Source organism: Nicotiana attenuata, unplaced genomic scaffold, assembly GCF_001879085.1.
Source record: "Nicotiana attenuata strain UT unplaced genomic scaffold, NIATTr2, whole genome shotgun sequence".
NCBI classification, from domain to species: Eukaryota; Viridiplantae; Streptophyta; class Magnoliopsida; order Solanales; family Solanaceae; genus Nicotiana; species Nicotiana attenuata.
Window position 1 is genome coordinate 1 of NW_017672394.1, and position 16,004 is coordinate 16,004.

The following is a 16,004-nucleotide window of genomic DNA, read 5'->3' on the forward strand; positions in this document are numbered from 1 at the left end:
GGTGTTGTATCTCGATGTGTAACAGTTGAAAGGAGTAAGTGTGGGGTGTATTAGTGCCGGAAGTGGTAGAAAATTATGGGGCTATTGTGAGGTTGTTATGACTGAATTACGGGGAAATATTTGGTGTCATCGGGTGGCGAAGTCTGAGTAACCATCTGATTGGCACTAGTTAGGGCATATATTGATGGTTCGTTTGATATTTGCAGGTCATATGGCTCCCAAAAGGCAAAGGCGAGCTGGAGGCACATCCCAGCGACCTGCTTATGATGAGTCCAGATTCCAATCGGAACTGGCGGAGGACGACTTCAACGCCAAGGCTACAAAGACCTTTATCCATGAGATCCTGATTGATCGGGTAGCCCTCCGAGCCGAAAAGGTGGAGATGTATGAAGAAATACGGAGGCGGGAGATGGAATTCCTATTTAACGACCCTGCACCAGTTAACAAGATGTTGGTTCGAGAATTTTATGCCAACTGCCCATTGAACTTGGGTAGGGAGGTGATTGTTCGGGGTACGGTGGTCAATGCTCAAGTTCCAACAATTCGCCGGGTGTTGCGGCTGCCTCCGTTCACCGGTGACGTCGACTATTACCATGACAGACCAGGGGTGACATGGGAGGTCATGACGGATGTACTTTGCACAGGGGGGCAGCCCATTTGGTTACGTGACCAAATAACCCTCAACTCTAACTCTTTCACCCACTTGGCCAAGTGTTGGTTGACTGTTATCTGCAGCAGGTTCCTGCCATCCAGCAATACAACGGACGTGAACTTCAATCGGGCACTGTTGACTTGGTGCTTTGTGACAGGGAAGGATTTTGATGCGGCTCGGATAATTGGTGATGAAATGGTCTTACGGGGACCGCTGCTGACAAAGGGATTCTATTTCTCTTTCTTGGTAACCACATTGTGCTTGATGAGAAACAACCCCACCAATCCTGCCGATGGAGATTTGCCTCCCAAAGCAGCATTCAAAGCTTCTAGCATCAGAGTGGGCAGGGGTACACGCACCACAATTGAGATAGATGATGAGGAGGATGATCTGGTTCCTTTTGCACCATCCAGGAGGTCTGTTGACAGTGCCGGGCCCTCTCGGCGCCCCCATTCTGGAGCAGGCCTATCACGCTCACAGTCCTCCCGGCCTATGCTGCGCTCCTTGGAGGAAGAGGTCGCGGATCTCCGCACCTCGGTAGATGGCCTACACACGCGGATGGACGCCATGTCGCAGAGGCAGGCTAGATCTGAGAACCGGTTTATGGCCTGGTTACGTGCATTGGGAAGAGCTTGCCATGTAGACCCCAGCACCGTCTCCGACTCGGATTGAGTCTCAGGGAAGTCTTCTAACCCTTCTGCTCTTTACTTTCTTGATATGACATGGGGACATGCCATGATTTTAAGTGTGGGGTGGGAGACTTGCTCTAACTGTGTATTGTAATGTATATAGATGTTGTTGTGCTGTAGCATTAGAGTGATGTGTTGTATATATGTGAGTGTGTTATATTAGGAGTAGCTGACTTGGCCCAACGACGGACACTTGTTGACGGGTCTCTTGAGGGTCAAAGTGAGATATATAAAAAATAAAAATAAAAACAAAACTTGTAGAGGACTCTTCCTGATGACGGACTAGGTGGACAGTACTCTTGAGGGAAGTAGTCCATGTAGAATTTTTTTATTTTATTTTCTTCTTTTAGGTAGTGTAGTATCTCCCCCTTGGTTTTTCTTTTGACCACGGTTCTTTTCCAAGGGTTTTTCTTGAACCGGGTTAGGTAGATTTTTCTTTTGTAGTTTTAGGATTAGATGGGTGAAGGTCAGAATGTAACCCCAAATGTGCACACTTGCAAAGAAAAGAACTTGAGAGTGGACGTCTAAGCTTGTTTGTGGACTCATAATATATGCCTTAATTTTGCACATCTTGTCTTGCTTGAACACTCGTATGATTGTGTTGATGAACTGATTCGGAATGAGTTACATGCTAAGTGTGTGTGAGTTGTTACTTGTATCCTATGCTTGCATATGATACCTAGAACTTGCCCTGTGTGTGTGCGAAGCGAAATAGAAGTCGTTTGGTTTTAGAGATGATTGAGGCATTTCTTTGTGCAACCCTCTATACTTGAGAATCCACATGTGCATATTACCATAGTTAACCCCGTTGAGCCTGAAGTCTGTTCTTTGATAACCCTATAATGATCTAAATCGCTGTGTTTGAATAAGCTTAATTGTTTGAACCTTTACCTCCTAGAAGCACTTGAATCACTAAAGAATATACAAAAGTCAAAGTGTGGGGTGGGAGAGGGTTAGTGAAAAAAGGGAATCAAGAATGAAGGTTTTGATTGGTGAACTGGCAGTGTACAATAAATCTCTCCAAAAAAAAAGAAGAAGCCAGTTGTACCTAAAGAAAAGCGGGGGTCACAAGTGAAACAAAATGTGGAATAATGATTGGGTTGAACATGAAGGTGAAACAAAAGGAAGTGTGTATTAAAAGTGCTTAGGGAGGTTAGTCACTATATCCAAATATATCCTACCCGTCCCTTAGCCTCCTATAAAGACCTCTTGATCTTTGACTAAATGGCTCAATTAGTAGAGTATTACACTAGGGGCAAGCTTATGGTGTGTCTGTGTAGCATGTGCATGCTCTTTGCTGAGAGTGAGTGAATTCTTACTATATATGGTTCCTTGTTGTTGAATTTTATGTGTGTGGAACTTCTCTCAGATTTTGTTTATGTGAGGGCATGTGACTCAGGAAGAAAAAGTGAGTCTTCACTTCTGTTAGAGTAATTAGAGTGAGCACAAGTGTGTCTTGGCATGAGAGTCTGCATTTGAGATATGATTGTGCACTGCTTAGGTCGATCATTGATAATAGCAGGTGTGACATAAATTGGGGCAATGCATTGAGCAGTTAGGCCTAGAAGTGTGGTTTAGTTTGCTCGAGGACGAGCAAAGGTTTAAGTGTGGGGTGTTGATAATAGGTGAATTTGACTATAATCACACCTTAAATNGTATATATATGTATTATGCATTTCATGTCAGTAGCCCCCACATGCACTCAGATGTTACAGGTTGTATCTCCTCTATCTCTCTTTACGTTACTGATCTTGTTTATGCTTTCCTGCCTTACATACTCGGTACTTTATTCGTACTGACGTCCCTTTTGCCTGGGGACGCTGCGTTTCATGCCCGCAGGTCCCGATAGACAGGTTGATATTCCTCCTAGTAGGCTATCAGCTCAGCGAAGGTGTTGGTGCACTCCACTTGCTCCGGAGTTGCCTATTTGGTCAGTATGCTTTGGATATGTATTGATTGGTATAGCGGGGCCCTGTCCCGACCTTTATAATTTTATGTACTCTTAGAGGCTTGTAGACAGATGTCAGGTGTATGGATACTTGTATGGCCTTGTCGGCCTATGTTTTAAGTTTACAAATGGTCATGTCGGCCTTATAGGCCCGTATGTCACATGTATAAGTTTGTATATCATGCTGGGTCATCATACGTTAAGTATTCCCTTATGTTTTATTCTTGTTATCTCATGAAGGGTTTTCTATCTCATTTACCCATGATAGTATGATAAGAAAGATATGTTACGTTGGTACTCGGTTGAGTAAGGCACCGGGTGCCCGTCGCGGCCCTTCGGTTTGGGTCGTGACACTAAATTCCTTGTCTAAGGTTTTGATGGAACCTATTGGGTGATGAACTTCTTGTTTATGTGAATACAAATTGCTAGTTTAATCTCTATTTGTTCAACTTCGTGTTCGTTGTAGTTAATTGACAGGATCCTCAATTAGCTGTGCCTATTTAGTGTGCATAACTTGGAAAAGAGTGCATACTTAGGGTATTGTTGAACAACACCACTCCTATATTATTAGAGGAATCTATAATTGCGGCTTTAAAGGCGGGATTAGGGATAACGAAGCCTTGGGTGTAATCTAAAGTGAATCGTGCTAAATAAAGTAAGCTAGTGTATCTCGGGAGAGTGCAATAGTAAATTACTGTGATTACTCGGGAGAGATTTGCGGTAAGATTAGCGTTCATGATTGATAGAGATGTGTTGGTATATTTGTATGAGCATAAACAGAAGGGATTCCATCAATAGGGGAAATCATTGCCTTAGCTTTTCCTCATAATTGTTTACAACCTTATTAGTTTAGTTTACAGCTACTTAGTTACTTGCAAGCTAGTTGTTAAAGAACACTCAACTGAGATTTGAATATTTGGGAAGCTGGTTCTGAAGAATTAGTGGGTCTGAAGATAGTGGTTGATAGGTTAACTCTCTGTGGATTCGACCCTGGGCGTAATACTCGGGTTATATTTGCAACGTCTGCAGAGTCCTTTTTATAAGGCATAGTTGGGCGTGATCAGGAGGCGATTCTAGGATTTGAACTTTATGGTTTGACTTCGAAATTCTACCACAACCCGCTTGATTTACTAAGTTCAGAATCTGTTCTTAATACTTATTTAGTGGATTTTTTTACCACATATGCAGAGTTTGAACCAAAGTTACTGAGTTTGGACGAACCCATAACTAATGGACTAGGTCCGCCTCTAGCTAAAGTCTAGTCTTTATTGTATTAAAGGCCAAAATACCTTAGTCTGCAATTTCAATAACAATAAAGCTCCTTTTCAGCTGGCACACGGTTCAAAACTCAGTGGATAATGAACCCACCCCTCTACGTATTGCAATACTTCAAATTAACTTCGTCACATACAGTAGAAACATTCTTAATCAAGCTAAAATTAGTTAATCTACTGATCTAGTCTTAACTGCATTAAAGGCCAAAATACCTTATTCCGCAATTTCGATAACAACAAACTCCTTTTCAGCTGGAGCGCGGCTGAAAATTCGGTGGATAATGAGCGGCTGGAACTTCAGTGGATAATGAACCTGCCCCCTATGTGTTGCATTACTTCAAACTATTTATTACCACACTGTATAAAAATTCTTAATCAATCCAAACTGCAGTCTAGTCTTAATTGTATTAAACGCCTAAATACCTAATTGTAGAGAAAGATATAACATAAGTAAGAAAGGGTAGTTTAGTAATTTCATATAGATTAGGTTGTTAGTTACTAACCACCAATCCTAGAGTTAGTTCGCTCACTAATAACGGCACTATCTAGTTAGTTATAATTAGCTTAGTTATTTACAATTAGTCTATATATATATATACACTAGCTATGTAAATGANTATATATATATATATATATATATATATATATATATATATATATATATGCACTAGCTATGTAAATGATCAGATGAATAAAATCACTTTTCCCTTCTCTTAGCTCATCTCTTCTTCTCTCCGCTTCTTCCCCTTCTCTTACCTTCTCAACTTCATACTTTGGATTCAATCCAGAAACTATTTCATGGTATCAGAGCGGATCAGGCTAATTCAACAGCTTGAATCTCGATCCAACATCTAATTCCGCAAAATCAAAAGAAGTTCTGACTTCAGTTCTTGCTTAGGTCAATTCTTGAAGAAAGCTTGATTGCTATGGCGATTAATGAACAACCAGCTGTTGTTCCCCCTGTAATTCCGCCTGCAAATTCGAATCAAGGAGGTTTGCATGCAATCGATTACAATCATCCACTGTTTTTAAGCCCTTCAGATGTTAGTGGCATTCAAATCATATCTTTTCAACTAACTGGGATTGAAAACTATTCCTTATGGTTTCGATCTATGAGAATGGCGCTATTAGGAAGAAATAAGTTGGGTTTGGTGGATGGTACATGCACAAAAAAATAATTCCCAGAAAATCTGTGAAATCATTGGGAAAGAGTAAATGCTATTGTGCTTTCTTGGTTGATGAATTCTGTGAGTAATGGGTTACTTGGTGGTATAATGTATGCCTCAAGTGCAAAGGCTGTGTGGGATGATTTGCATGAAAGGTTTGATAAAGTGGCTGGTTCAAGATCGTACAATTTACATAAAGAAATTGCTACACTTAGTCAAGGAATAGCATATGTTTCTGCTTATTTTTCGAAACTGAAAGATTTGTGGGAGGAATTTGAAGCACTGGTTCCTGCACCTGAGTGTGACTGTCCAAAATCAAGAGAGTTTGTTGTTCACTTGCAAAAATTGAAGTTGTTTCAGTTCTTGATGGGGCTAAATGATTCCTGCAGCCAGGCTAGAAGTCAAATCTTGCTCATGAGTCCAATGTCAACGGTTAATCAAGCATATGCCATGGTGATTAGTGATGAGAGCCAGAAATCAGTTGCAGCAAATGCTGGCTTACTAGGAGCAAATCCTACATCTGGAACTAGTCTATTTGATATGGCAATGTATACTAAAACTGGGGGAAATTATTAGAAAACTAGAAAAAATTTCAATATATTCTGTGATGTGTGCAAAATGAAAGGGCATTCTAAAGAAAATTGCTATAAGGTTATAGGCTATCCTCCAGAATATAGACAAAGAAAGAAGAACACAAATACACACAGTGCATATACTGTGCTATCTGATGTCAGTGTACAGGGTAATCAATTACCTAGAGGAAATTGGAATGAGAATTGTTTACAAAATTCTCAATTAACAAGCAGTGCTGTGAGTGCTAATAATTCTCAAAATTTTGGTCAAATGGAAAATACACCTTGGATGGGAAATTGCACTTTCACAAAAGAGCAGTATGACCATATTGTGCAACTACTGAACAAAGACAATTCAAGTGTTGCAACACCATCAGCTAATGCTGCCTCTACTACAGCAACACCATCAGTTAATGCTGCAGGTATTCCTTGTGCCTTATTAGCCTCTAATAGCCTACAAGAATGGATCATAGACACAGAAGCTACAAATCATATGGTAGCTGATATAGAACTGTTAAATGAAGTCTCTCTAATGCAAACAAATCAGTCAAAGAAAGTACATCTACCAAATGGAGAAACTACTCAAGTTACTCATATTGGAACTAGTACCTTAACAGATCAAGATATAATAACTAATGTATTTTACATCCCTCAATTCAATATAACCTCGTGTCTGTCTCTAAATTAACTAAGGAACTGAAATGCTCAGCTGCTTTCTTCCCTGATTTTTGTATATTTCAGGAACTCTTCGGTGGGAGGGTGAAAGCGATTGGTAAAGAAGACAGTAGTCTATACATTCTCAGTAGACAAAAATTACCAAGAAATAATGCAATTAGTTTAAACACTAAGGAGACAGAAATCAGTAAAGAGACTAATTCAAATGATATTGAACTATGGCATAGAAGACTTGGACATGTGTCTGCTACTATTCTCAAGAAGCTATTTTCTACAAATGCACAAGATATATCTGCTAAAATAGATCTATGTACTACATGTCCTTGTGCAAAGCAAACAAGGCAACCCTTTCCTATCAGTAGTATAAAAACAGCTGCTAGCTTTGAATTAGTTCACATGGATGTATGGGGTCCTTACAAAATACCTACTATGGATGGTAATAGGTTCTTTCTAACTGTAGTAGATGATTTCTCTAGAATGACATGGATTTTCTTGCTGAAATTGAAATCTGATGTATGTGTGATTGTACAACAATTCTTTACTTTTGTCAAAACTCAATTTGGAACTACAGTTAAAACAGTGAGAACAGATAATGGTACAGAATTTGTTAACTCAGTTTGTGAGAACTTCTTTAAGAATCTAGGAGTGATTCATCAAAAGATATGTCCTTATACTCCTCAGCAAAATGGAGTAGCTGAGAGAAAGCATAGACATATACTAGAACTTACTAGAGCTATCAGATTTCAAGCTAATATACCTATCAAATTCTGGGGTTATTGTGCTCTTGCTGTAGTATATATCATTAATAGGCTGCCTAGTTCTGTCATTGGAAATAAAAGTCCATATGAAAGGATGTATAATAAGAAACCTACATTACAACATCTTAAAGTTATAGGCTGTTTGTGCTATGCAAAAATAGTTAATCAAAATGATAAGCTAATGCCTAGAGCAAAACCTGCTATACACATGGGATATGCTACAACCCAAAAGGGATATGTATTATATGATTTAATAGATAAAAGTTTCTTTATAAGCATAGATGTCAAGTTTAGAGAAGACATATTCCCTTTTAGAAACAAACAAGACAACAATAAATCTTTATTTGTCCATCCAAACATAACAGACTTACTTTTACATAACACAGATCCAACAGCACAAGCTACAACTTCAGAAAATAATATGTATTCAAATGAACAAGAAAATAATGTTATGTCAGAAGTGATACAAGAATACACACAACAATATGAGAATACTCCCACAGAATCTACTCAAACTAACAACCAACAAATATCAGCTACACAACAAAGAGATCAAATCTCACAACCAATAAATGTCAGAAAATCAGGAAGAGGAAAGAAACCACCTATATGGATGAAAGATTTTGTGTCATTAACTGCTCAACAGAATGAACCCTATGCCATATCAAAATTCATAACCTATGATCATCTAACTCCTAAGTATCAAGCCTACTTCACAGCAGCTTCAAATATCAGTGAACCAACTCTATATTCTGAAGTTGTAAAGGACCCTAAATGGATAGATGCAATGAAAGCAGAGATTGAGGCACTACAAAATAATCATACATGGGACATAGTAACTCTGCCCACTGGTAAAATTCCTGTTGGGTGCAAGTGGATTTACAAGATTAAATATAAGGCTTCTGTTGAAATAGAAAGATTTAAAGCTAGATTAGTAGCCAAAGGTTTCAGTCAAAAGGAGGGGATAGATTATCAAGAAACTTTTTCTCCAGTCATAAAAATGAAAACTGTAAGAACTATATTAGCTATAGTTGTTGCAAGACACTGGCATATACATCAAATGGATGTATATAATGCATGCTTTCTTACAGGGAGACTTACTGGATGAGATCTATATGCAACTACCCCAGGATTCACAAGTCAGGGGAAGAATAAGGTATGCAGACTTGTGAAATCTCTATATGGCTTGAAACAAGCTCCTAGACAATGGAATGCTAAACTGACAAAAGCACTACTGAAGTCTCAATTTCAGCAAAGTCAACATGATCAGTCTTTATTTTTTAAGAAAACTGCAGAAGGTATCACAATGGTATTAATCTATGTAGATGATATGCTTGTGACTGGTGACTCTCTGAAACTAATAGAGGAAACAAAAGCACATCTGAAATAGTCTTTCAAAATGAAAGATCTAGGGGAATTGAAGTACTTTCTAGGCATAGAATTTGCAAGATTAGAACAAGGGATTCTTATGCACCAGAGGAAGTATGCACTGGAACTGGTTTCTGAAACAGGAGTTGCAGCTGTCAAACCATCTATAACACCTCTTGACACAAATATGAAGCTTACAACTACAGAGTATGATGAACATCTAAAGAAAAACAAGTCAACTGCTCAAATGAATGAAGAATTGGCAGATCTAACTTCCTATCAAAGACTGATAGGCAAACTCTTATATTTAACAATGATCAGGCCAGATATTTCATTTAGTGTTCAAACACTAAGTCAATTCCTCCAAAGAGCAAAGAAGTCTCACATGGAAGCAGCTCTAAGAGTTGTCAAATACATCAAAAACAGCCCAGGGCAAGGAATTCTACTTTCAAGCAAATTAAACAATACTATCTCAGCATACTGTGATGCAGATTGGGCAGCTTGTCCTTTTTTAAGAAAGTCTGTTTCAGGTTACCTAGTTAAGTTTGGAGGCTCTCTAATATCATGGAAATCCAAGAAACAAACTACTGTTTCTAGAAGCTCCGCAGAAGCTGAGTATAGAAGCCTTGCAACAACTGTTGCAGAACTCATTTGGTTGATTGGTCCGTTAAAAGAAGTGGAAGTTGAGGTCAAATTACCAGTTGAAGTGTTTAGTGACAGCAAAGCTGCAATTCAGATTGCAGCAAATCCTGTTTATCACGAAAGAACAAAGCACATCGAGATCGACTGTCATTTCATCAAAGAAAAAATTGTACAAGGACTTATCAAAACAACATACATATCTACCAAGGAGCAACCAGCAGATATGCTAACCAAAGGTCTCAACAAGGCTCAGCATGAATATCTTTCTTCCAAGCTAGGTGTTCTTAATGTGTTCTCAGTACCTAGCTTGAGGGGAGTGTAGAGAAAGATATAACATAAGTAAGAAAGGGTAGTTTAGTAATTTCATATCGGTTAGGTTGTTAGTTACTAACCACCAATCCTAGAGTTAGCTCACTAATAACGGCACTATCTAGTTAGTTATAATTAGCTTAGTTATTTACAATTAGTCTATATATATATATACACTAGCTATGTAAATGATTGGATGAATAAAATCACTTTTCCCTTCTCTTAGCTCATCTCTTCTTCTCTCTGCTTCTTCCCCCTCTCTTATCTTCTCAACTTCATACTTTGGATTCAATCCAGAAACTATTTCACTAATTACTCAATTTCAATAACAATAAATATCCGTTTCTATATATTTCCATTTCCGCATTATAATTACATATTTCACAAATTTAATTATGAACGAAAAAACTCAAAAACTGGTAAATTTTATATACATTCCAGCTCGATCTCAACAAAGCCACAAAATTTACAGAATATCTCAGAACATACATTAATTAAAAAAGCACAGCTCCAGCAAAAAAACAAAAACATAAAAATAAAAAAATAAAAATTTAAAAAAAACAAAAATAAGAACGTACCGTAAACTCTCTCGCTGATCTCCAATAGTCCATCAGGCGGCTTCCTATAAAACAATTTCCTTAGCAGTGCCATTGCCGCTTATTTTTCAATTCCAAAAAAAAAAAAATCTATATAAATTTATATATATTTCTATATATACAATATATGTGCGTATATGTATGTGTATATTTGTACGTATATGTGTGTGTATATTTTTGTGAATCTCTGTGTGTGTAATTGAAATGGAAAATTGTTGAAGAAGAAAAGTGGGGGAAAGGAAGAGAAAGCTTAGAAGCTGAGAGATCGGCTAGCGAATAAAGAGGAAGAAATCTGAACTCGACAATGGACACGTCAGATTTTATTTTAAAACGTGTACGTCGCGAATGCATTTAGGACAAATTTAGAAATAAGGCAAACGTAGACTTTGGGAAAGAAAAGTTTTATCTTCTAGTATTTCAGATATATCCAATATTGGAAATTGGAAGTTTGTCATAAAATTAAAATGGGAAATAATCTTTTTAAGTTTATCCATATTGGAAATCTTTTTATTTTTATTTTTCATGTGTATACCTATTAGTTTGGGATTGATTACTTCAGATTCCCGTTTAGAAATTCTACTTTAAAAGTAAAATACTAGACTATTAAAAGCAACTTTATTCGAAGGCTCAAACATAAAAATTCTTATTGAGGATGAAATAATATTTATCATTCTGTCACAATTTTTTAAAGCTGGCATAAAGTGAAAAATATTGGGGTTATTTAAAACTTTCGGTACTCAAGTGGCAATTCCATAAAGTGAAAAATATTGAGGTTATTTAAAACTTTCGGTACTCAAGTGGCAACTCCACTAATCTAGTGCATTAAGATATATTGATTATCATCAAGGAGTTTGTGTTTGTTTAACCAAAAAATGAAATTTCAGTCAAAGCTTTATTTTTAGAAGAACTCGGGTTACTGATAATCGGAAATGAATGAAAGAAATGGATTTTGATAACCAATAGATAACAGAAAATAAAGTAAACCAGTATATTCAGATGATATTCTGTGTCCCTACAAATGATCAGTCTTTTCCCTTTTATAGCTATTTCTAAGTTATACGTTTTGCCTTTGTCATAATAAGGTCATTATGGCCGATTAAAGACATTAAATGCTACGTTACAAAATCATTGTAATTTAATACAAATTCTCTAACGCTTTCAGTATTTAATGTTTATTAAATACTGTATCTGGACTCTTCTGTACTGTCAGGTTCATTCTTCTCAGCTTTTATACTTGAATAGATACGAGCGTCGAGTCTTTTTGAATATTGTCCCGTGTCTCTTCTTGTATTTCCGCTCGTATCTGTTGCAACTCGTGCCTCTTTGCTTATCATCATTCTTTTGACCAGCCCCCGTGTCATGACACGTCATCTTTCAATTACTTTAATATGTGAGTCTAATTTTTCCCAATATAGATAGTCCCCCCACTTGCCATTTATTCATCAATTGAATATTTGGGAAGTGGATTTTATAAAAGCAGGAATATTTGCCACCATTAATGCTACGATAGAATCAATGCTTCAATTGTCACTTCCATTTAATGTTTATTACACGTGACACCTTTTTATTGGCTCTGCGACTTTGCAGCGTTTTTTAAGGCTTTTTTACAGCTTCACTAATCACGAAGCGACAGTTCTCATTATGACCTTTCCATCATTGTACCTTTTCCTTTGACGGTTGCTTCCTAGTATAAATTTAGTATTTCGCCTTTGTCTTTTCCTCATAAAGCTTTCAGAATACTCAATTCTTGTTTCCATCTTTCTCGTAAAACTTTTTGAATATTCAATTCTTGTTCTTTACCTTCCTCGTACTGTTATGGCTTCACCAAACCCTAACCCTAAGAGAGTCTCCATAGTTGATAACTTTCCTTCTGCCCCTAATAGGAGTAGAAGAGGGAGTGGTAGACTACGTAATTTAGGGTCTTCATCCATACGCGGTTCTTCTCTTCCTTCATCTAGCTCTGGCCCTTCCTCTATAACCAGAGGTTCTGTTTCACATAGATCTTCCTCTAGAGGTAAGGAATCCTCTGAGCCTCTTCGTGAACCTATAGTAGAGGAGATAATTCCTGCAGAATTTTCTTTCTATAATGATAGAGAGTCTCTCAGAAACCAAGTATCTTCTTTAGATCATGTTGATATTTACCCAACTCAAATCAATGAAGGTCTGATTTCTTTAGTTCGTAAAGACTGTCATTGGAGTCAGGATTTCCCCATCATAATTCCTAATGCGAACCAAAGAATCACCTCTTATTTGACGGGGTTTTCTTTTGTTTATACATATCCTTTCACCTTAGGATTCAAACCTGTTATTGACCCTGTCATCCTAGAATTCTGTCATTTTTTCGACGTATGTTTAGGTTAGATCGGCCCTATAGTGTGGAGGGTTGTTGCATGTTTGAGGCATTGAGTAATTTGGCTGGTGTGCCTTTCACTTTCTCTCATCTAATTCATCTTTACTCCCCCAGACTCTTTCGCCAAGGTGTCCTTACCTTAGTTGCAAGGAGTAAAGGAGTTTTGGTTAATCCTGAAGATGATAAAGACCGTGGCTGGTACGCCAGGTTTTTTGTTGCCCCCACTGTTGGTTTAGTGGGTGATGAGAATGTTCCCTTCCCTGAGAAGTGGAAATTTGCACGTGAGTTTTTTTTTATAACTCTCTCGTGCCTTTTTTCCTTTCAATTTTGGTGATTAGTATCCTAATTTTCCTTTTCTTTTCCAGCAACCATGGGAATTGTTGACGATATTCTCAATTTTCGTGATTGGGTAGAAAAGTTATTGAATGCTGCCCCAATAGAGGGTAGATCTTGGAAGACTCTTTCCCAACGATTTGGTTGGAAAGTGAAAACTCATGGTGAGAGTTTTTTTTATATATATATTTTACATATTGCTTTTTCCTGAACTTATTTTAATCCTTCTTTTTATCAGAATTTGCAGTTCGAGGGATTACAGTCGAGGCAGTTGTGGCTTCTCGTATTTCTTTGGAAAGGACCCAAGAAATAATTTTGGGCTCATCATTGAAAAAAAAAGTTGTTGATGACCAAGACTCCGAAGAAGAGGAAGATAAAGGTTCCTTGGTAACAAGGTCGCGGGCTCGTAGACGTATTATCTCTGATGATGAAGCATCCCCCCGCCATTCTATTCCTCTTACCGAGTCTGTTGAAGTCCCGGTGGTGATCCCTGATGATGATTTTGATGATGTTCCCGTTGATGCTCATGATTCTGTTGAGCAGCTTTTTAACCGCGGGTTTGGTAGTGAAGATTTTGGTCCGGTTTCTGATGAAGCTCCCTTGGATTCTTTTACCACTTTCGTTCTTGCGGCTCCTTCTTTGCCAATCATGGCTGCTTCCGTTCCTCCCCAGACTATTTTTGCTGCTTCTATTGTTCCTCCTTCAACAATTCCCCCTCCATCTGTTCATCATACTGAGGTTGGTTCTTCAAGTAGAGGTACTGCCATGAGGCAAGTCACTATTGAAGTTCCTGCTGATGGTAATCTTTTAAGGAAATCAGGTCAAGCAGGCGTGTGGCTAAAGCCTTTGATTGGTCCAGTTGAAAGAGCTAAGCTTGAGAGCCACAGTTCTTTGACCTTGATGAATGACATAGTGCATGTTTCTTTAAAGGTACCCCTTTTTTCAAGCTTTATTTTATCCTTCTCCTATTTTCAGGATTCTCATCTTCCTTTTTCTTTTAGGTTAATTTAATTGGCACAGAGATGATGAAAAGAGTTACCCTTTTAGAGCAATTAATGCGTGACTATCAAATGGAGGCAGATAATTGGAAGGGACAGTGTGTCAGTCTTCAAATTAATGTGGAAACCTTAGAAGAAAGTAGAAGTACCTTGGATTAGCAGGTAAGGGCCTTGACTTCAGAGCTTGCAATTGTAAAAGCTTCCTTAAGTCAAGCGAGTAAAGAAAAGTTGCGTCTTGAAATCTCTTTTTCTGAGCAACTTTCCAAGGCTAGTGAGGAGATTAGAGATTGAAGGCTCTCTTGGCTGAAAGAAAGAAGACATATGGGATGGAACTTGTGCAAATACTGACACAAACTCAAGAAGACCTCCGGGAATCTTCCGATAAGGTTCGCTTTTTAGAGAGTTCTCAAGCTGCTCTCCAAGCTTCTCAGGAATCTGCCTTAGCTGAAAATGAAAAATTAAAGAAATGAAATTGTTGATTGGGAAGAGATTATGAGATCCTTGAAGAGAATCTGCCATTGAAGTGAGTTGGGCGTTTTTAAATTCTTGCCATGATACCCTCGTTCAAGTTAGCCAGGAGAATTTTAACTTAGAATCTGAGTTAGCCAAGATCAAAGAGGCTTTCGAGAAGACTAGCAGAACCAAAAATTTCTCTCTTCTCCCATTGGCTAGGTTTCTGAACGAGTTGAAGATGAATACGGGACCCCACTCCTTCCAGTCAAGCTGAGTCGCCCGCTGCTGTTGATGTCCCTGTTTCAGTTCTTCAGTTCCAGTTAAAAAGTTAAAATTCCTTTGTTGCTTTTTTTTTTTTCTTGGTGGTGGTTGTAAGCCTTGGTCTTTTTTTAAGGTTTGTGGAAAAACGTTAAGTCCCCAAGAACCTTTATATGGGGCATTTTGTTTAATGAACTAAAAATTTTATGACTTTTGGTCATACTTTAGTCCTAAACTTTTTAAATATTATTGAAGTTTACATTACAAAATGTTTAAGCTTCGTTTTATTTATTCTTGACTTTATTTTTAAGGATACTGATAACTTGCATTTTTATTTTGTAAAATGCTTTACTTTTTCTCATGAATGTCCTTAAATCAATCATGAATTATAAAAGAGGGCCCTTTTATATTCGACACTTAACTGAAGGAAACGGTCTCAACTTCATATGGTGTTAACAACGACAAAAGAGATAGGAATACACATGTTTTCTTGAAAAAAAACTTTGACAAGTTTTTTTTTGAACTTTGCCAATTTAGTAACACTTTAATGTATTGAATAAACATTCTATAACTTTTTCGTAAACTGTTTTTCCTCACAAACAATTTAAAAGAAAGAATAAATTACAAGGTTTTTATGTAATAATCCGTTTTAGTATACGATACTTTAAATACAAGGTTTTTTATCTATAACCTGTTTCAGTACATTGCCTTTGACCTAACTATCGGTAAGGTTTCGTCTTGACCTTGGCTCGTGCTCATTAGCTCTGTGACTATCTTTCGGGTGGTATTTGCTCTGCACTTAACTCTTTCAATGAGTTTGATTAGGCTTGAACTATTTGATTGCTTCTCATCTTCTTGTGTCTTCTTAATGCATGTCTCCTTATGCATTTCCGTCTTCGTATATATCATATAGTCCCCAAAGTGTTTGAGCAATTTGAAGCAGAAAAGCCTCGAGCACTTAAG

At 37.7% G+C, this 16,004-nt stretch overlaps 1 protein-coding gene across 1 annotated transcript; it reads left to right on the top strand.

Annotated features, from left to right (window-relative positions):
* The first annotated feature begins 5,837 nt into the window (after nt 1-5,837).
* Nucleotides 5,838-6,305, top strand: LOC109213032. Its single transcript, XM_019376778.1, has one exon. It carries the CDS (start codon nt 5,838-5,840, stop codon nt 6,303-6,305), a length of 468 nt encoding a protein of 155 aa, XP_019232323.1.
* Nucleotides 6,306-16,004: the final 9,699 nt, after the last annotated feature.

Coding starts and splice junctions, on each gene's coding strand:
- LOC109213032 (XM_019376778.1), top strand. CDS start 5,838: ATGTATGCCTCAAGTGCAAAGGCTGTGTGGGATGATTTGCATGAAAGG.